Raw genomic sequence first — 21,745 nt, 5'->3', positions numbered from 1 at the left:
ACGGCAAAACACGGATCACAGAGTCACTTTCTGAACTAAAACAAACCCACTAATAATCGCCTTGCATGCCTAAGGGGATGGGAAAAAGGAAAAAAAAAAAATCTCCAAACCAAATTAAAAACGAGAAAAAGGGGGAAAAAAGATGAAAAGGACACTAAAATAGAAAAGCAGAAATGCAAAACAAAAATAAACATGACAACGAGAAAAGATGCCGTGGAGATATGAGCCCCTCCCTCCATTTTCAATTTCCTGTTGTTTTGCGAAACATCGCTCATCTGCTAATCGCTCCTCAACGACAGCCCCGGGGAAATGCATTTATATACCTACACGTGGGTGGAACCTACTTTCAACGGGTCTGCGCTTAAAGCCACAGTGACCGCAGATGTGTGCGTACTGGCCGTGACCCGTTCGCCCTCGTGCCGCTTAAATACGGACCCACTGGGCTGCACATCCACTGCCAGTCACCGAGAAATTCTAAACGACAGCGATAAAGATTGGATCGGATTTCTAAGCCACAGCATGACTGCAGTGCACGTCCTCACTACGGCGGCATGGAGAGAGAACAACTGCACCTTACAGTTTGTCAGAGGAAGGGTGAACGTTCGACCAGGCCTGCCGCCCACTAGCCGTCCCGCGACAAAAATTTTAATGAATGATCCAGTGAAAAGTTGAGGAAGCCACAGGAAACTTTTGCCCAGAAAAAGAAATTCATAAAGTGACGAATCTTCCAGTTAATTGATATGTAATGAGTTTTGCTTATCTTCATTTTTCATATACACAAACACGGAAGGGGATTAATACATAGCTCATTATAGTTTCCCCCCATAACAATTACGCATTAAGACCTTAACAATTAAGTTCTTTTCCCCCCACTATTCAGCTTCAACATACTATCCTGATAAACATGACAGACGATAAATGATTCAGCTTGACACTACCGCCAACAGTTGTGATTAGAGTGATGTTCTGTACATATCAGGTCCGAAAGAAGAACATTAGCCTAACACTAGCGCAGGAACAGAGTCCATAATAAACTATGAAATGGAACGGGGGAAACCCATTCATTCACTGTCACTGACTCAGGGAGGGTGTGGACATTTCGGGGGAGTGAGGAGTTCAGCAGACAAGTCTCTACTCACCACTAATCTGTTACACTGCATAAAACAAACCTTTGCTTCTGATAGGGAGAAACCGGGAGTAACCATCTACCTTTCAGTCATCTGTCATTTGTTTCTGATAAGTGCACGAAAATGTTGTTTTTACATTTCCTCAGCTCACCTACCCACGAAACCCCGCCCCCCATTCTCCCCACCAATCCCTATGTCACGTGGGTGTATCCACCAGCCACAATGTGAATTTTTGCATCAGTAGCTAATGAAATGCACATCAATGACAACAGACTCCCTCGCAGGGCGTGTTTTTTTTTTTTTTTTTGATGAGCCTGGGTGACTGGGTGATTAATTCACGGCCATTATACACCACTAATTCTTCAAGTTGTTTTTACAGTGGCGGTGGAGGTGGGGAGGACAAACAGAAGCTACAGACAAATAAAACTCGCTTGCCTGCTCAATCTAGGACAGATTTTTGGAGTTTGTTATTGAGTGTTCATAAAAAAGGCAGTCTTTAGAGGACAGAGAAAATTCAGTTCCAAGGTGCACCTCAGGGGGAATGATTGATTTCTCACCATCTCTCCATTCCGACAAACTATTTCATTTCTTTTCAGTAGGTTTCTCTATCTTTTGCTGTAATATCCTATTTTTCTTACTACCCCCCCCCCCCAGTTCATTTCAGTCTTGCCCCCGAGCACCCACCATACTTGGAGGTTCACCACTGACATTCATTGATGTACAATTCAGGTCATGTTTACTGGCATCTGAGAATTTTATCCATCTTTTTAAATTTTCTGAAACCAACTTCACTTGCAAATTAAGAAAAGGGAATTTCTGTGTAGAAAACTCACAAAACACCAGGACAGAGCCATTTGTGCTCAGTCTGGTAAGCAAAAGCATGTTCCTTGTATCAGTTAGCCTGTAAGCAAAAGCATGTTCCTTGTATCAGTTAGCCTGATGCTCTTTTCTACTGAAAATCTGCCCCCCCAAATGTAAAGCACTAATTTGTCATTGTCAGAAGGACACTTTCATCCCTCTGACATTTTCAGGTTTTCCCCAAAGGTTTCATCTCTAAGAAGGTCTAGGATTAATATCAGCCAGTCTTGGATGCTTCTAGATTTTGGTTATAGGATCATCCTGCATTATCCTTTCATGACACTGGATTGGACATCACGCACCAAAATGCCATGACGATATAGTGACGCCAAGGTCTCCAGTACCAGAGAGTGACCCCAGAGAATTATGGGACCTTCACTGTGTTTTGGCTGCAGGAAGGGTGTAGTTCTCTCTGAAGGCCCCATCTGTAATCAAAGGGCTGATTTGCATTTCCACAGTACCAGTTTTGTTTCCTTTGTCCATTGAATATTTTTCCTGAAACACCAAGTACGTTTTTATGTCTCTGTCAGCTGTGTGGTTCTCTGAGGCTTCTGACCATAAGAGCATTCCAGGTTTAGGGTCCTCTGGACGGCACAGGCTGCAACCGTGGTCCCAGGAATCTCAAGACTAGCTTTTGGAAGAGTCACGCAGGGCACCTCCACCCCCCGTCAACATTTCATATGACAAGATTTACGGCTAATTTTCTACATGCTCAAATCCTAGGAGGGTTGATGGGTCACAAATTTAACAGCATAGCAAAATGAAGAAAAAGGAATGCCAATGACTTCAGAAATGGATCTGCAATCCTCAAGAATTTGACATTTGCCGATTTTATCCAACAACCACAAGAGCTGGAGAAGAATCACAGCCATTATGTCACTCCGCAACATCATTCATGTGAAGGTTTATGGGAAAACTAATGGAAAAAAATAATGAATACTTATGGGAGATGAGAATTAAAATCTTCAGTGAATTTTCTTTGAAGAGCACCAATCTGCCCAGGCATTTACACTTATTTTAAGTTGAAAGTAAAATCTATAAAACTGAGGCAGCCACCCATTTTCCTCTGTATTCAACATACATAAATTGCCAGGTACCAATAAATACAGTCATAAGGAAATTAAACTGTGACAGCAGGTTAATGAGGGAGTGAAGTAACTGACTGATTAAAGAGAAAAAAAAACACACACACACATATTGGAGATCCCACAGACCCAATCCATACCCTGAATTTCACCTACTGGGAGACCAAAGTTATGGGGCAACTAAAGGCATTCCCACGCAGTGGGACAAATCTTTTATGTGATTCCCAGCATCATACAGATGGTGTTTTGGAACGAAACCTTCATCCCCACTGTAAGTCTATCTCAAGAAGAGGAGCACTGAGCAAATAATCCTAAGATGGATAGCCGGAATGCTCCGATACTCACAGTTCACTGCCTGCGATCCTCCTTCTCCAGATCCACCCTCTGACTCTGAGAAGAGACATGACAATTACCGGCATGGAGTGCGACATGCCAGAAAGAAACTAAAACACACAGACTGCTTGGCAGTCCGAACGGACCTGCCTCCAAATCCCTCCTCAAAGTCAGAAACCCGTGTTAAAAATACTAGAAATTAATTCTGTGGACGATACCCGGGTCATTCTGTGGTGTGACGGCTCACCTCTATGCGCCCGGACATGCGTCTGAAAGCAGTTGTAGTACTTGTATTTCTTGCCACAGATGCCACAAACGTAGGAGCCTGTAAAGCAGAGACTCAGATGAGCAACGTCTAGAGACAGGAGAGTCCACTGTGCCGCAGGCATATCCCCAGGGGCAAAAACACATACATATAAAGCTGGAAGCTCACCAATCAGCTGCAACTATAAAAGATATTAAGCGGCCGCATGTGAAAGCAGCTGCTTTAAAATTGTAAACTGTGCAACACACAGAAAGAGAAGCACATTTATAAAGGGTGGGGAGGTGCCAATGACCCAATTTCAGCCAGTTTGGAAGAAATTAAACCAAGACGGCAGCAGTTCTAGACAAAACAGAACCTTTACACATCCTGAAAAGATTGGTCCAGAAGAGTGAGATTTAGACAAAAAATTTATAGAAAAATCTGACAGAGGAAATAAGAAAAGCGCGTCCTGTGTGAAGCGCGAGCAGGTGGTTTCCCAGCGGGGGTGGGGGCCGTACCCTGTGCTTGCGCGTTGCGGGACCCCCCGATGACCACACAGATCTCCGCAGGCCCGCTGCTGTCCCCCACTTTCCCATTGCTGGCAGCGGCGGCGCCGGAGACCTCTGGCTCCTGCTTCACGGTGGACGGGGAGGTTCTGGTCTGGGGTCCTGCCGGGTCGCTCTGGTCATGTCCGGCTCCGGGACCATCCTGAGTACTTTTGGCTGTCTCGGGGTCTGCCATCTGCAACTGTTCACACACATGGGCAGTTTTGTTTTCAACCCTGAATTCAATTCTCTGACTGCAGTGACACTGCAGAAACATTGATATGTCGGGGGTGAGGGGGCTATGGCAGGTGAACTGAGGATGCATCCAAAACTTACACAGTACATACAGAATTTCATTAGATGCCTAATATTCAACAGGTAAAGCAGTTTTGTACTGAATGCATGCATGCATGAGTGCACTCAGACACACTGTGGTTTCCATCTCACATATTACCAGACCCAGGTGTTTTGCAATGGCTTAGCTTGACCCCATTAAAAGTTAAAAACTGTATATTTTTGTTGATAATTAACATGTACACTACCATTCAAAAGTTTGGGGTCACTTCAAAATGTCCTTATTTTTGAAAGAAAAACAGTTTTTTTCCAATGAAGATTAGTTTAAACTAATCAGAAATACACGCTGTACATTGTTAATGTGGTAAATGACTATTTTAGCTGCAAATGTGTGGCGTTTGGTGCAATATCTACATAGGTGTATAGAGGCCCATTTCCAGCAACTATCACTCCAGTGTTCTAATGGTACAGTGTGTTTGCTCATTTGCTCATTGTAATCATCAGAAGGCTAATGGATGGTTAGAAATCCCTTGTGCAATCATTAGCACAGCTGAAAACAGTTTAGCTGGTTAGAGAAGCTATAAAACTGACCTTCCTTTGAGCAGGTTGAGTATCTGGAGCATCACATTTGTGGGGTCGAGAAAACGCTCAAAATGGCCATAAAGAGAGAACTGTCATGTAAAACCCGACAGTCTATTCTTGTTCTTAGAAATGAAGGCTATTCCATGTGAGAAATTGCCAAGAAACTGAAGATTTCCTACAACGGTGTGTTACTCCCTTCAGAGAACAGCACAAACAGGCTCTAACCAGAGTAGAAAGAGAAGTGGGAGGCCCCGCTGCACAACTGAGCAAGAAGATAAGTACATTAGAGTCTCTAGTTTGAGAAATAGACGCCTCACAGGTCCTCAACTGGCAGCTTCATTAAATAGAACCCGCAAAACGCCAGTGTCAACATCTACAGTGATGAGGCGCCTCCGGAATGCTGGCCTTCAGGGCAGAGTGGCAAAGAAAAAGCCATATTTGAGACTGGCCAATAAACGTAAAAGATTAATATGGGCAAAAGAACACAGACGTTGGACAGAGGAAGATTAGAAAAAAGTGTTATGGACGCACAAATCGAAGTTTGAGGTGTTTGGATCACACAGAAGAACATTTGTGAGACGCAGAACAACTGAAAAGATGCTGGAAGAGTGCCTGACGCCATCTGTCAAGCACGGTGGGGGTAACGTGATGGTCTGGGGTTGCTTTGGTGCTGGTAAGGTGGGAGATTTGTTTAGGGTAAAAGGGGTTTTGAATAAAGAAGGCTATCACTCCATTTTGCAACGCCATGCCATACCCTGTGGACAGCGCTTCATTGGAGCCAATTTCATCCTACAACAGGACAATGACCCAAAGCACACCTCCAAATTGTGCAAGAACTATTCAGAGAAGAAGCAGGCAGCTGGTATTCTATCTGTAATGGAGTGGCCAGCGCAGCCACCAGATCTAAACCCCATTGAGCTGTTGTGGGAGCAGCTTGACCGTATGGTACGCAAGAAGTGCCCATCCAGCCAAAGCAACTTGTGGGAGGGGCTTCTAGAAGTGTGGGGTGAAATTTCTCCAGATTACCTCAACAAATTAAAAGCTAGAATGCCAAAGGTCTGCAATGCTGTAATTGCTGCAAATGGAGGATTCTTTGACGAAAGCAAAAGTTTGAAGGAAACTTGTTTCAAATAAATATCATTATTTCTAACCTTGTCAATGTCTTTACTATATTTTCTATTCATTTTCCAACTCATGTGGTAAATAAAAGTGTGACTTTTCATGGAAAACACTAAATTGTCTGGGTGACCCCAAACTTTTGAACGGTAGTGTATATCCGAGTCAACTTATGTAAAGGGGTATTGTTTTCTTAAATTTGTACAGACACAGCATTTCTTCCACCATTTTGACATTTTTGAGCAAGCGACGTCCTTCACCGATGCAATGGCCTTGTGGCACGGCACAGCGCCCATGGGTGGCGCGGCACGGCACAGCGCCCATGGGTGGCGCGGCACGGCACAGCGCCCATGGGTGGCGCGGCACGGCACAGCGCCCATGGGTGGCGCGGCACAGCGCCCATGGGTGGCACACTTCGGAATTTCACAGAATGCTGTGTCATCCAGATACCGTTTACTTATCCTCTCGTCTATACTGAGAATTCTAACATGCTATTCACGTCACATACTATATTTCACTTAATGCATAGCAAACGTATACAAAGTATGCAATTCTGGACACACCTTAAACAGGGCTGGCCAATATCTCAATAAAATACCATCAGTTTGAATATCGTGCGTATTGTGATATAGCCTAAATACTTGTCTTCTGGGACAATTAATTTAATTTCAATATACCATTGACAAGCTCCGTAAGCTTTAGAAAAACAATTCAGTCATGATTATCAGAAACACTTAAAACCACCTGGCATTTTACTGGTTTACTACATATGAATTTCAGAATATAGAGCTCGGTATTCGCCATACCGGACAACCATAACACACTGCAGAGGAACATGCCTGTAGCACAACACTGAAATTAACCAGGAAAGCAGTGAAAGCAGAAGACACCTTCATCTCATCTGCAAAACAGACAAGACCCTTTTGGTCAGAGGTGCAGGTCACAGATGTCAGGAATGTTCTAAACTTCAGAAAAGGGACTGACAGGACAGTCGGACGAGCCCGGGGTGTCAAGACGCATCGCAAATAAAAATATATTTATTTTAGTCAGTATTTCATGCTGACCAAAATAAAAACTACTGATGTCATCAGTATTCAAAAGGCAACATTATTTGTGAATCTCAATGTGAAGAAAGTAAAATAGTTTCTTTGATCTGAGCAGAATAACTATTTTTCTTTTAAAGTAATTGTGGAGGGGGGGGCAGGTGTGGTGATAATTAAGCCTATAGCAATTTAAGGTAAATAAAGATTTGAAGCAGGGACGAGGGTAGTCTTCAAAACTGGTCCAAGGACAGGGAGAGAATACTCACCCGCACACAAAATCACACACGAAAACAGCACAAGAAGTGTGTCAAACAATTAAGAGTAAGAAAGCCTCGTATAACAAACGAAACGGGCAAACAGAAGCAAGCGAACCAGATTAATGGAAAAATGTTTGCGGAAAGGAGACCACAAACCAACCACAGCAATGAATAATACATTAAATATGAAAACTGATCTGTAATTATTCAGGCCCAAGAGAACAATCCAGAAAAGAAGAATGAAGCAGAATGCCTCCATCTTGCAGTCCCCCTCCACCATATTGCACTGCTCTTTCCCATGTGCTGATTAATCAATGTCACAGTAATCAACATTTCAAGTTCAAGATTTTTTTTCCCCCCCTTCTTAAATCGTGCAGGAACTGGTTTAAAATAATTTTCTATCACATTTCATTTCCGTTTTTATTATCTTACTTTTTTTCCCTCAGCATTTCCTTACATTTCCTAAAACTAGCCCGGAGTTGGTATTAAAAGCCATTTATTAAAGGCCACAATGGCCATAACGGGGATCTTTAGACAGTTTATTTTTTAATTGGGTGGGGGTGGCCGGTGGGGACATTCCAAGCTAGATATTGGCAATAGTGAGGAGTATTTCAGTTTAGCAAACATTAATATATATATATTTTTAACCACTTGTAATTTTTAGATTTAAGGATGCCAGACACCAACGCTAAAGTCCTCAAATAGAACGTGCCCAAAATTCCCAGCAGGATTCATCTGGCACATTTTGTTTTTTTTCCCCCGGACAAAGCTGCCCCCTTCCAGCCGTGGGGCAGTGGGTGCGAGTGTGGATAGCAGACTTCCTGCGACAGGTCAGTTCACGCTCACTGTGGCCATGCAGGGTCACCTGCAAACATACACGGCTCAAGTGTACTGGCTGCGTGTAAAAGAGTTTGGGGTTTCCGAGAGGACGACGTGCCATCCCATTCAAAACACAGGCCAAGGTGGGACAGGGAAATCACTGCAACCCCCAAATCCATAAGGGTTTTTCTTAATATTTGTTGAATTTTTACTGGACCTTTAAGATGGAACCGAAATAACACCAGACCCACAAATTCACAAAAACCTATAGTAGAAAAATAAACAAACAAAATCAAGAATTAGTACTATGTTTGCTATAGGACTACAAAAGCTAGCATCCAATGGTATGACAATCCATCACAAATACTTATGAATGAATTACACCCCTAATAATAAAACAGTTTCATAATGTCTTAAAAAAATAAAGCCTAAATAAAAGATGTGGGATTAGTATGAACCCTACAAGCATCCCTCTAGATCTGAGACGGTTGGAACAGAATCCAAGGTTTCATTTCAATCCGGGGATGACAGCCAAGAGGGCTGGAATCGCTCCCAAGGTGATATTTCCCAGCCCAGCACGGCCTGAGAGGCAAGCAGATCACACAAGCAAACGCCACACGGCACTTATACACCCAGGACGCAATACAGGAGTGCGCACACATGCACACACATAGTCAAACAGAAAGTGCTATTCTGAATTCAACGCCCAAATTAATTTCAGCCTTCTGGTAAACGTGTCATCGCCATTCGGGGAATCTTGCTGGCTTAACGGGTCTATTCTACATTAAAGAAACCACAATGGGAATTCCAATTAACTCAAATGGAGAGAAGGAAAAAAAAAATGAAATGCAAAAACCCACATACATTAAAATGAATGCCGAATAATTTCTTATTTGGACCAAACCATAAGCATTGTTCACTAAATTAACCAAAATGCTTCACTCTTTCCTTGGCACACTACAATTACCTCATATCCTTAATATTAAAATTTCTCAAACCCAAGAACGAACACACACAATCATTAATCAACTTTTAATACTGCAAAAACAAAATATTTAACCCTGCGGAAAAGACAGCTAGGTTAGAGTGTGTGCTTGTTTTTCCAGGTAAATTCCCCATATTTTGAGTTTCCATTTTTCTTCCCTGTGTCCAGTAACTCACCAAACACACACAATTACTTTTGAAAGCATGATGTTTAAATAAAGGTAATATCTACAACACCATTTCCAAAAGAGGTGGGGTGCTGTGTTAGATGTAAATAAAAACAGAACACAATGATTTGCAAATCATATAAACCCATATTTCACTGAAAATAGAACAAAGACATCAAATGTCGAAATAAAAATTTCATTATGACAAATGTATGCTCAATTTGAATTTAATGCCGGCAACATGTTTCAAAAAAGCTGTAACAGGGGCAGCAAAACCAGAAAAGTTCTACAATGCTATAACAGAACACCTGGTTGAATCTCAACTAATTAGATTAATTGGCAACAAATAAGTAAGATGATTGGGTATAAAAAAAGAGCCTCCCAGAGAGGCTCTTTGCAGTGAAGATGGGGAGATGTTCACCACTCTGTGAAAGACTGCGTGGGCAAAAAGTGCAACAATTTAATTATAATGTTCCTCAATGTATTATTGCAAAGAATATTCAGAGAATATCATTACTAGATTCAGAGAATCTGGAGAAATCTCTAAGGGCAAGGAACAAGGCCAAAAACCAGTACTGGACAGCCGTGATCTTAAGGTCCTCAGATGACACTACATTAAAAACAAATATCCAGTTTGTTATGAGTGGACAGTTCAAAAGCCAGCATCTGTGATGGTATGGGGCTACATTACTGCCCATGCCTTGGGTACCTTGCAGAGATGCACCAATCAATTAGCCAGAGACCGGAATCGGCCATTTTCAGCGTGCCTGGCCCGGACAGGAGACCGGCCAATCAGTCTCATGTATTTCTTATACCGAACTGATCCATTTTATGCACGCAGCACACGCACAGCGGCACAGTGGCGTGCACACACAGTCACATGCTAACATGTCGTTAGCGCAGAAGTTCTTCACTGCAAGTGAAGATGCAAAGCTTGCAATTTGTAATACATGTAAAGCCAAAGTAAATCGTGGGGGAACCCCAACGTTGCAAACATCGGAGATAAACTTTAAACTGATTATTAAACCTATACTAGATAATCTTGAAAAGGAATAATCATTAAAACTGCAAAGCTAGCTGAACAGAGTAAAAATGTTTCAGTGAAACTTTAACCCCCTGCGCTACTATGACCGTACAGTGGGAAGGTATGAAAAGCCTACTGTTAATCTAGCTTACTAGTTATGTAAAGACTGTATGTGCATAACATGCTATGTTGGTATTAATATCATCCAGCACCTATTATTTGGAAGAGAATAGCACACTTGAGTTTTATTTGAAGGTTTAAATCCAACGGACTTTAAGTTGAGTAAAAAAAAAAAAGAGGAAAAAAGGTCTAATTCGTGTTATCTGGTGAATTATACTGGAAAATTACATAACAGGCATTTGTTTTGTTATTTAAATCTGTTGCACCTGCTCTTGTTTGGTAAAGTAACATATGTCAGATAAAGTTATACAGCAACTGTTTTCCATTTAATTATTTGTACCTCTTTCCAGTCACAGAGAACTTTATTTTGAGACATAAATGAGAGAAGATCCCATAACTTAGTGCAGTTTGGGGGAAATTGTGAAGTTCAATAATTTCTTTTATTAGGAAAAGAAAGTTTTACATTGAAGAAAAACTGATTTTTGTTTGTAAATGCTGTCAATTATAGTTCTAAGAAAGAAAATGAGAACCGGGGAAAATCTATCAGATGGTCACACTTGCAAAAAGTATAGAACAACAGAAACACCATGAAGTTATAGTTAGAAGAAAAATTGTGGTTAGAAATTGTTGGAGATGCTGCCCGGGTTTCATACAGCCGGAGCCTGTCAGCACCAGAATGGCTGAACACTGTTTAACAGCCACAGTTTCTCTGTAAAGACAAATTACATTAAAAATCCATTGATAATCCCTTAGATAACGGACCGGTGAGGAAGCAGCGGGAAAGAAACTCACACTGGAAAGATTATACCAAGGTCAGGTGGGTTTTAGAGAGATATTTTATACGCAGGGACATTTCGTTCTGAGATCGTGCATTGTAACAGAGCACTGCGTTAGCTTACATTGCTGATCTGCGCTTCTCACTGTGTAAATATCTCTAGTAAATCTTTGTAGGTGTGTTCATCCCCAATGGCACCAGAGGGGTGTTACTCCCATGAATGACTAAATGCTGTCTTTGCAGCAATCTTTTCAGGTCTTCTGATTCTCGAAGACTGTATTTCAGCAAAACCAGTGTAAGTCTCCTCCTGCTTTTATGTGGTCTGAGCAATTTGGGGGGGAACGGGGGGGGGGGGGGGGAGATTTGCACTGAATAAGTCAACAGTGAATAATCAACTGTTCCTGCTTCTGCTGCTGGCATTTCATTAATGACGTGACATGAAAATCCAGTGCTTTACATAGGAAAGAGGCCGCTGCATTTTCAGAAGAAAAAAAGAAAAGTAATAAAATACACCGGGGGGGAGGGGGGGGTGGGGGGTAGAGGGAGCAGAGTATTTTATGGTTTCATGCTTCCCGCCCCTCAATGTGTGTGTGTGTGTGTGTGTGTGTGTGTGTGTGTGTGTGTGTGTGTGTGTGTGTGGGGGGGGGGTATTAAAAGCTGACCACTCCCTTATGCAGACACTGCTGGAGCATCACAAACCTTATGTTCGTGATGTGTGCTGCGTGCATAAAATGGGTGCCCCAGCACAGACGGGGCACCTTGCGGGATAGCCACGCCCCACATTCAGCACACCCAAAAACACTTAAAATAAGGCACCGACAATGTACTGGCAAGGCACATTTACAGCCATTAAGGTGAGAACGCTGCTGCAAATTGACATTAGCGTTAACTGCCACTGTTTAAAATGATGCAAGTTGCTATAGAAAAGGGCAAATGACAAAGACGAGGGAACTGACTCTTGGGTAGGAAAGGAACAGTTAAAAAAAAAAAAAAGGCAGTCAACAAAAGGCAGTCAACACTGCAGTCAATCGACTGTGAAAAACGTTAGTTAAGTGAACGGTGCCGTAGGTTTGGAGGGTGGTAACTAAGAGCAGAATATCTAAGAGTAACATGGAATTACAGCCCAGCAGACTTGTCTACCCAGGCATGTCTATCACTCTCAGTTAAACCCCCCCACCCACCCCCCTTGTTTAATAACTGACTAATTTGTTCCCAAGATAATCAGAATCACTTTTATTCACCAAGCACATTGAGAGGAATGTTTAAGGAATTTTTCCTCATGCTGGTTTTACTCAGACCCGTACATGCATACATAAATGGCACAATTAGGGGTATGCAGACAGCCACAATGTGGACCTGGAACCAAACAGCTGAACTGTGCTTAGCAGCTGGGTAAGATTCCCATTCCCACTCACACTGACCGAGAGCAGACGAACGACGACCCCAGTCAATGGGCACAGGAGACAGATGCTCTTATTTTAATGCATCATTAATTATCATTTGTGAAAATTTCCTCATAATACTGAGAGGGGAGTTTCTCACATTTTTCTCAAAAATGACAGATGTGCAAACGGCATCATCACCAACGGTCCATCATCAGGCGCAGTGCAATAAGTGTGTTAGTCTCCTGCCAAGGTCATGGCTGGTTGGAGGATTTTGAACAAATCACACTCAGCCCAAAGCACTAACAAGACTCAGGTCGGTAAATGTGATGGCAGCCACTTCAATATCCTGGGGGAAAAAAAAAAAAAAAAAATCTAACATGCCCACATACAGGCAGTTAAACTAGAACATCATATGTGTTGGTGTGGTGTGTGTGGGTAATATACGCTCTCACACACAGACTAATATTGACAGCACATTGCAAGCTTGCCCCAATGGCTTCCATGGAGGGAAATCCCGGACATTTTTCAAAAGGAATTGCAAATTGCATTTGCGTTTTCCATATGTGAATATTTTCCAACTGAATTTGTTCTTTTGAAACGTTTAAGCAATGAAATTACAATTGAACTGTTTTTGGTTGAAATGTTCAATGTTTAAATTTATGCACAAATTACAGTCCCCAAAAATTCAGAGCATCATTAATGCAGTGCGTTTTTATTCGATAAGTGTAATTCAAAGTGTTTTTTTCCCCCATCAACGACTAATTTAATTTACTTCCATACACCCCTCTTGGTCGTCGACTGCGAGTGACGTCACTCCCCATACAATCACGCCCCACAGAATAGACCCACCCCTGACGCTGATTGACAGGTTTCCGTGTAATGCGTCGGAAATTCAAATGCAAAATGAATTGCAATTGCGTTTGAGTTTTGGCAGGCTACATACGCGACGCAGAGAAAGTGAAAAAGCAGACGTGGTAATTGATTTTGCTATTTAAATATGACAGGCTCATAACTTCAAGAGACATGGGAAGTGCAATTGCAAATGGACTTTGCTTTTTCATTTGAAATGTGGCAGTCAGTGTTCGTTCGCGAAAGCGAAAAAGCAAACGGTAATGCAAAATTTGCAATTGCATTTGAAAAATGTCCAGGATTTCCCTCCATAGGCTTCAGTCAATAGCACAACTGCAATCAAATTCACAGAGAGGGCCACAGCCTTCATCTCCAGGCAGCTAGAGAGACTTAAACACATAAATGACATGTGGGCTTGGATTATGACATGCAGGAACTGCCCATTAAGCAGCAGACACCAAACCTCACACAACATGGTAAGCTTAATCAGAGTTCTGGTTGAGATGCTAGCCGTGAGCTCTCAGGCAACGTTGCAATGGGTATCAACTAGACCTTAACAGCTTCTGAAATTTGGGGAACCTTAAAGGTCAGCATCAACAAGAAACCCTCTGATAAAGCACCGAAAATGTCTCTTTAAAAATTCATGATGAGAAAAGAAGTTCTCTCTCTGGGTAAGAAGCTGAAAAGCTTCCTGCTTTAACCTTGGGACTATTACAGTTCAGTGTAGGGTTAAACCGTTTGAGAACATGTTTATTCATATGTGGTGAAGACGAAAGGAAAATCTTTCTTCTGAGAGATTTATTAACAGCAGTCATACATTCGCAAGGTGAGAAAACCTTCACTAAGACGTGGATTTCACCAAATCAACACCACTGACATCTACCTAAATGTACAATTTTTCAAGATGGCTTTTTTATTTATATAAAAGACTCGGCTGTGAATTTGTGCCTTTTGAGTTTAAAAAAACTGACAATATCATGCAACCCATAAAGCACCGCACAGCTACAATGGTTTGCATCCATTTAAATTTTTGAACATATAAAATAAGTTGCCCATTATTAGAATTTTTAACTGCTTAAAATCTAAACCAGTAACAATTTTCGTTTTAGTTTGGCCTCAACATCAACTGTCCATCGAAGGCAACAGGGCATTGATAGGCCTGGAACATTCTGCTCAAAATTTACCATCCAGCACCAAAACCCAGATTTGGCAGAAGGACAAATACAGAAGAATCCACGACTCAGCCCTGCTCTCTGTTACTTATCTTTGTACTGCATTAGAGAAATAATTCATCAAACACACACACACACACACACACACGCGCTCAGGGTCAGATTTATATTTCACTTTCAACTAAACCAGCATGCCCACATTCGACTGCATTGTGGTGAATATTTTGCTTTATAATTTGAGAAACGCTGCTGAAAGATTTCTGTACCACAGTATGCTAAGAGATCAGTTTCAGGACAGTCCTTGGATAACGAACAAAAAGAAATATTTTCTTGACCATAAAATAGAAGGCCTTATTCAGCCATTATTTCACCAAGTTACTAAGGAGGAGGAGTTCTGATCAATACTTTAATTTCTCTTTTACATGCCTATCTGATGAAGCAGCCAGGGCAGGTTTTGTCACAAGATCAGAATACGTTCTCTCCACCAGAATCATATTTTGTTCTCTCTCTTCCAATAAATGCCTCGCTTCGAAAAAAATATAAAAAAAAATTTAAACCTCCTTTTTCAGAAGTAATAACAGAAAACAGCATTGTGTCAACTAGCAAAATTCCATCCTACAAGCTCTGAAACTCCATACCAAACTCCAAACCTTTTCAATTTATATGTTAATGTTCCAAATTAAAATTTAATAACTTAGGATATTGAAAAGCGGCCTTGAATTATACAAAAATAAATCCTGCAAGAAATGCCTAAAATTAGAAATTCAGGGCAGAGCCCGGCCTGTGACTAAGCCCTTGCGCGGTGCGAGATTACATTTTTGATGAAAATCAAAACTGCAGAGCAGACTGGGGAAGAGACGGTAAATCTGCTTCATTGTGATTTATGGTTTCATTAAACTAAGGGGAGCCTCTGGTCCCCCCCCCCACCAAAAAGGTCCCTCAAATGAGATTCTCTCCACAAATTGCAAATTTATTTCATTTTTTCTAAAGCAACCCTAAGCCCTTACAATTTTCTTTAAAGACAAAAAAAAAAAACAGGACTTTCTAAAGCTAAATCAATTCTGCATCTTCATTAATTATTCATAGCACTTGATAAGCTTTCTTGTAAGCCAGAGGGTGGGGGGGGGGGGGGGGGGTTGGGGGGGTGGAGTGGCAGGCAAGAACATATTTTCTTCACCAGGTAGCGTGCAGCCATTTTCCTCGGCAGTCCAAAAGTCAACTATCCACCTCCGCAATACACAAATGGCAACGGCATTTTCAAACCCATTCTCAGTTCACAACATAGAGGACAACGGGAGTGCAGCAGATCACAGATGCATATCCGCACTGCATAGCCCATCATCACTGCCTTGGAAATTCCAATCTGACAGACTAGGATGGTTAAATATTAAACAGCTAATAATTCTGGACACTTTTCTGTTCCAGTCAAGTTTGGACACAAAACACAAATGTGTAACAATTTAATAAAAAACTGAACCCCCCTATTGCAGAAGTAATAACTAAAAAAGCTAGCAATGTGTCAACAAGCAAAATTCAACAGCCAGGGGTTCATTTAAAGTGTATTTTTAAAAAATGCAAATACAGTAACTCAAATCATACCAAAACAGCACCACAGACTTGTCTGGTAATGATCCACAAGCATTTAAAAAGATAATCAGCTACAACATATATAAACACACAGATACACATACTAATAGGCTACCTCTTAAAAAGGTTTGTCTTGTGAAACGCAGACTGCCGTCTTCAACTGGTCTTGTCATTCACTTCGTACTTTCTTCACTGCCAGTAACAGGAATCTAAACACAATGGAAGGGAAAAGAAAAATCTGACGTGGAAAGTTAATGTATAAGATATTAATTATCAATCTATATGGCAGATGAATCAGCTGATGTATTAATGTCCCTTAGGCTTAAAGTAGCTATTCCAAGTATGGAAACCGATAATGTAGCACATTCCCCCTGTAAACACTGGTTGACTGGATGCCTCTGACATCACACACAAGCACCTTCTGGATTAAGACATGAACTTCATTGGTGGCCTATATTAGGCAACAGTAGTAAGACTACTGCTAATATCAGACGTTCATAAAAAAAAGATTTGCAGTTACAAGCAAAAACATTCAAAATAAAAATTTTAGTTGACATCCGCTATCCCTCCTCCAAAAAAAGTGAAAAGCATAGACTGATTGGCATTCAGGTGTCTGCTACAAAGCTGAAGATGAAGAGCAATTTCACCCTTCAGCATGATAATGACCGCAAGCATACATATCCAAGTCAAAAGAATGGCTTCACCAGAAGAAAGTTGAAGTTTTGGAATGGGCCAGCCAGAGCCCAGACCTAAATCCACCTGAATGTCTGCGGGGTGACCTGAAGAGGGCAGTGCACAGGAGATGCCCTCGCAATCTGACAGATTTGGAGCACTTTTGCAAGAAAGAGTGGGCGAATATTGCCAAGTCAAAATGTGGCATACTGATGGACTCCTACCCAAAAAGACTGAATGCTGTAATTAAATTAAAAGGCGCTTCAGCATGGTGTGCCCACTTATGCAACCAGCTTATTGCACATTTTTTGTATGTCTCCCCCTAACTAATTTGTTTGTTGTTTTTTAATTAAATTGTACGGGTTATAGCTCACATTAAAGGTGGGAGAAGTTTTGAAATGATTTATTGTGGTCTCATCCCCCCATCACAAAAACCTGGCATTTTAACCATTATGTGTACGCTTCTTTTATATCCGCTGTACCGGCCTTTCCTGTGTTCTTCACACATTTTCCGAGAAAAGCAAAACAGATTCACAGAGCAGTACCAATGATTAAATGTTTTAGGGGTGTAAAAATGGTAGCGAAACTTTAGCCATGACTGATCCTCAGTAATCCTCTTAATTTTTTCTGATATTTACAAACGCTTCTCTTTACATGCAGCATCACGTCTTCCCCCTGCAACAGCCCATAATTTGGCAATTAAGGTGATGCAACAAAGTTATCGCAAGACCTGATCCGGGCCTGGTATTTACTGCAGACTGGGCAAAAGCTGAGATGGACAGAGCCAGTGGGGAGGGGGTGGGATGTCATGCACACGTGCACCTCATGCCTGCACACAACTGCAGCAACAGAAGACACAAGGAGAAGCTGAACCCATGGTGGGCAGGATTGCGGCACACTGTCAATCACAACCCAGATGAAACCGGACATCTCAAAGCCTCGCTTCTCCCGCCACCGATATGCCATATTTAATGGAAGTACAAGAATGTTTAGTTCCCAAAGCCTTCGCCAAGAGGCTCACAATGCTGAGGGGGTGGATGGTTGACGAGCTTTTGTGTTTATATGAAATCATTTATCAAGAGTCTCAAAAATTGTATGGGGAGGGGAGACGTCCATAGTTTTATGCTCAGATTCGACAGTTACAGGCCAACAAATTGGCAGTAACCAAATCATACCGCTTTGTTGAAATGCAATACATGAGACGCATAATGTTTGTGCATACCTGCCCCCACATCCTCAAGGCTGTCTTAACACCTTAAGCAAAAAAGACCATAGCCCAGCCACTGTTTAACATTAGCAGCAGGAATCTTTAATTAAGCAAGACAAATTAGGTAGGGGCAAGGGTAAAGATACCACCTCAAATTCAGAGCCAGTGAAAAATAAACCTAAAATTATAAACTGCTTTATGTCTGTACAATTATCAATAACTAAACTCCTGATCTGTGTTCCACTCCCATGATCTGCTGAACACATTTGTATCTGATGTCTGAATTAATTCCTCCCCCCCCCCCCCAGTTAAAATAGAAGAATGACCCAACTATAAACTAAAAGAAATAAAATAAGAACCAAATAAAATATCTTTTTTAGATTTCTAACAGCCTGCACTGATGCACAAAGCAGCACTGTACTTATTTATAAGTCAGATGAAAATTGTTTGACTTCTCAAACGTTAAAAATTTGTATTTCTGGGTCAGTTCTGATGCAAGGCATTTTGAATCAGCTTTGCAGCCAAAACATTCTTCAGAGCAGACATTAAAAGCCAATGAGAAATGAGTACACTACTCCGGGCTTTGCAGAGCTAGAAACAAACCTTTAAAATCCATTCACCATAAATTTTATTTATTCATCAGCTTTTTAGATTAAATTCTGTACTCCTGAGCATCCTTTCAGCTATAAATACTTCTGAGTATTTCCTTAAAACTATCTAAATCACACCATAATCTCACAGAGATAAACATGGAAATGTAGTTTTACAGCTTAGCTTTAAACTATATGTATTTTTTTTCCTCCAAAAATACAAGCCATCCCTACTCAATCCCCAGTAAACCAATACATTAAGCTTCTGTGTGTGTAATTATATCAGGGGTCAAATCCAAACCTTGACTCAATTTTATTAATCGGCACCCAACTTACAGTTTAGAAGTTCTGAAAATATACTGCGCCAGGCAGCATCAAAAAAGCTATTTGGAAGCCCAATAGCAAAACACTTCATCAGGTCTCGTCTTATATTTCCATATATTGAAATAGTTATTCTGACTCTAACATAAGTAGCGCCCGTTTAAACAAACTGCAGCACTTTAAGAAAAAAACTACTTCAATGGGACTTAATTAAAATTCCCATCCACATATTGCAGACCATCATGAAAAATAAAAAAATAAAATTATACATATGCGCAAGACAAGAAGGCATGCTAACCGCAAAGCGAACACAAAACGCCTAAAGTGATTTCAAAACGCGACATTTCCACGACAAAAAAGGAATGCCGCGGGCATAAAAGGAAAAAAAAAGATTTCAGAATTTGTGATTTTTAGAGAATTGGAAGTCAAACAAATTAATTGCAATTTTTTTGTACAATGAAATATCTGCCGACAGGTGGCGCCAATTTAATAAGAAATTGCATTTAAAAAAAACCTTCCAGTGCATAAATTCTTCGAAGACTTCACCATTAAAAAAAAAAAAAAAATTACTCACGTTTTTTTTTGTAATTAAACCAAAGCACGATGGAAACAGGCGGTTTCGCGCACTGTGCAGACGAGGGGCCGTTTCCATGTCTCGCCACACGCCAGATGAGAATAAAAATAAAAAAAACCAGTAAAATGGCTGCGTGAGCTTTTTGTGTTTTCAGATTGTCCCCGGTCCCCCCTTTCATCCGCACGCAACACGCCTTCCTCCAAACTTGGGGAAGAAAAAGCGTTTCAAATTTTCACTCCCGGACCACGGTGATACTTTAGTTACCTAGTGTAGCGGACGACTAAATTACAAAGTTCCCCCCCCCCCACCAAAACAATCTTAAAAAATAAATGAAATTATTTTTAAAAATATCAACAGCTATAGTAGCCCTGGCTCTACCTAGAGACATTACTGGGCGCTCAAGCGACATTTCAATGTTCTAAAAATAAATTTCGAAAAAACTGTCGAGTTCGGGAAAAACAAAACAAAAAAAACAAAAATGCAAATATAAAGTAAAGCTGCTTGCGGCCTGTGCGAATTCCGAATTTAAAGGCTCCGGCCGGAACGCGAAAAGGGGGCGGAGGAGCAGTCTGGTTACCTCCCGGAACGATGCGGCTCATGCGGGTAAAGTGGCCGGACAGCAACGAGCCTCCGCCGGTAAACCTGGGAAGGCAGCCAGCGTCGCCCCTATTTCCAGAAGCGCTCCCAGTGCCTCACTCCGGCACTGGGGATGTTTCATCCTAAGCGGCGCCGTGCCGTTTCTCCGCAGCGTCCCGGGGCTGTGCGCTCTGGGCTTTTTCTTTTTTCTCTTTTTTTTCCTCCCCCCCTCTTTTTTTTTTTAAATAGGGCTGACCGAAAGAGCCCGTAAGGGCGCCGCTCGGCAGTTTGCGGGGCTCTGCGTGGGGCGGCGCGTCCTGCCGAGCCCGCGGTCCGCCATCACAGGAACGCAGAATCGAGAGCCGCCGCCGCTGCTGTGTAAAGCGAAACGTTACGGCGAATTTCACGGAGGCGACGACCGACTGTAACGTTACACGGAGAAAAAAAGAGAAAAAAAATCTCAGAGGGGGGAGGACATTGTGTTGAATCGTCTGTCTGGTCGTGCAGTGACATATCTACCAGTGGGGAAAAAATACAATTAAAATTTAAGAAATCAACTACTGAACCAGTAAAATGTGATTCGCAAAACCAAGGCACTACGGGAAGCTAGTACTCGTCGCCACATGTAACTTGTTTGCTGCATATTTCCACCTTACAAAACTGCGAGCACCGAGATTTATATAAATATATGAATGACATCATGTCGTTTAATTGAAAAAAGAAGGTATATTGTATAAAATGCAGCGAATACTGCCTTAAAATGAAATATGTAGGATTAAATACACATACTATTATAAGTTTTTACAAACAACACGTTTTGCAAGACCAGTTTTAACATCAAATATGTACCATATTAGAAATTCTGCACATTCGACTACTAGTTACAAAAGAAATCATCTTTGACATTATATTGGTAATTGCGGTAAAAAGAACATTCGTGTAATTTAAGACAGCGCTTTCCTGCTGGGCATCGATAAAAGGACAGTCTGTGTGTCCCCAGTGAGGGCATAATATAAATAATACAGAAAGATATTCAGCACGCACACTTCTGCTTTCACTTTGGCTGGACGAATCAACTCCGCAGAGAAATCAACCAGGTTATGTTATGGTTGGCCAGCAAATTTCAGTGAATTCAAAAGTTATCTCGACGTCAAAAATTTAATTGAAAAGAAAAAAAATACATTTGCTGGATTTAAAAAAATGCACTTATTTCCTAAACGTTTCAAGGCTGAGCCATTTTAGGAAATCATCACCAGTATGCGATCGCTGATAGCGATTTATATGTAATAGAGGTAGTAAAGGTAAATCATATAATATATCCAGATACAGATTTAGATTAAATTTACAATTTCCTGCTACTTTAAACCTGGGTTTATCAACAGATTATCTACTTTATTACACACATTTTATACAAATTTAATTTAGTTAGGATTAGTTAA

At 41.3% G+C, this 21,745-nt stretch overlaps 1 protein-coding gene across 7 annotated transcripts in view; it reads right to left on the bottom strand.

The window, feature by feature from the left end:
• Window positions 1–20,783, bottom strand: part of znf618 (zinc finger protein 618) — a 33,644-nt gene extending 12,861 nt beyond the window's left edge. For 2 of the 7 annotated variants that reach the window (XM_023811075.2, XM_023811079.2), the window contains exons 1-5: window positions 20,308–20,778; window positions 16,482–16,575; window positions 4,166–4,394; window positions 3,651–3,728; window positions 3,416–3,460 (exon numbers count right to left, since the gene is read on the bottom strand). In XM_023811075.2, coding sequence (XP_023666843.2) covers window positions 3,416–3,460; window positions 3,651–3,728; window positions 4,166–4,388 — 346 coding nt within the window. In that variant the 5' untranslated portion in view covers window positions 4,389–4,394; window positions 16,482–16,575; window positions 20,308–20,778. The other 5 variants (XM_072714758.1, XM_023811073.2, XM_023811077.2 and 2 more) reach the window with 5 other exon arrangements.
• Window positions 20,784–21,745: the final 962 nt, after the last annotated feature.

This window comes from Paramormyrops kingsleyae, chromosome 7 (assembly GCF_048594095.1).
Source record: "Paramormyrops kingsleyae isolate MSU_618 chromosome 7, PKINGS_0.4, whole genome shotgun sequence".
NCBI classification, from domain to species: domain Eukaryota; kingdom Metazoa; phylum Chordata; class Actinopteri; order Osteoglossiformes; family Mormyridae; genus Paramormyrops; species Paramormyrops kingsleyae.
This window is presented reverse-complemented; position numbering and strand designations above follow the sequence as displayed.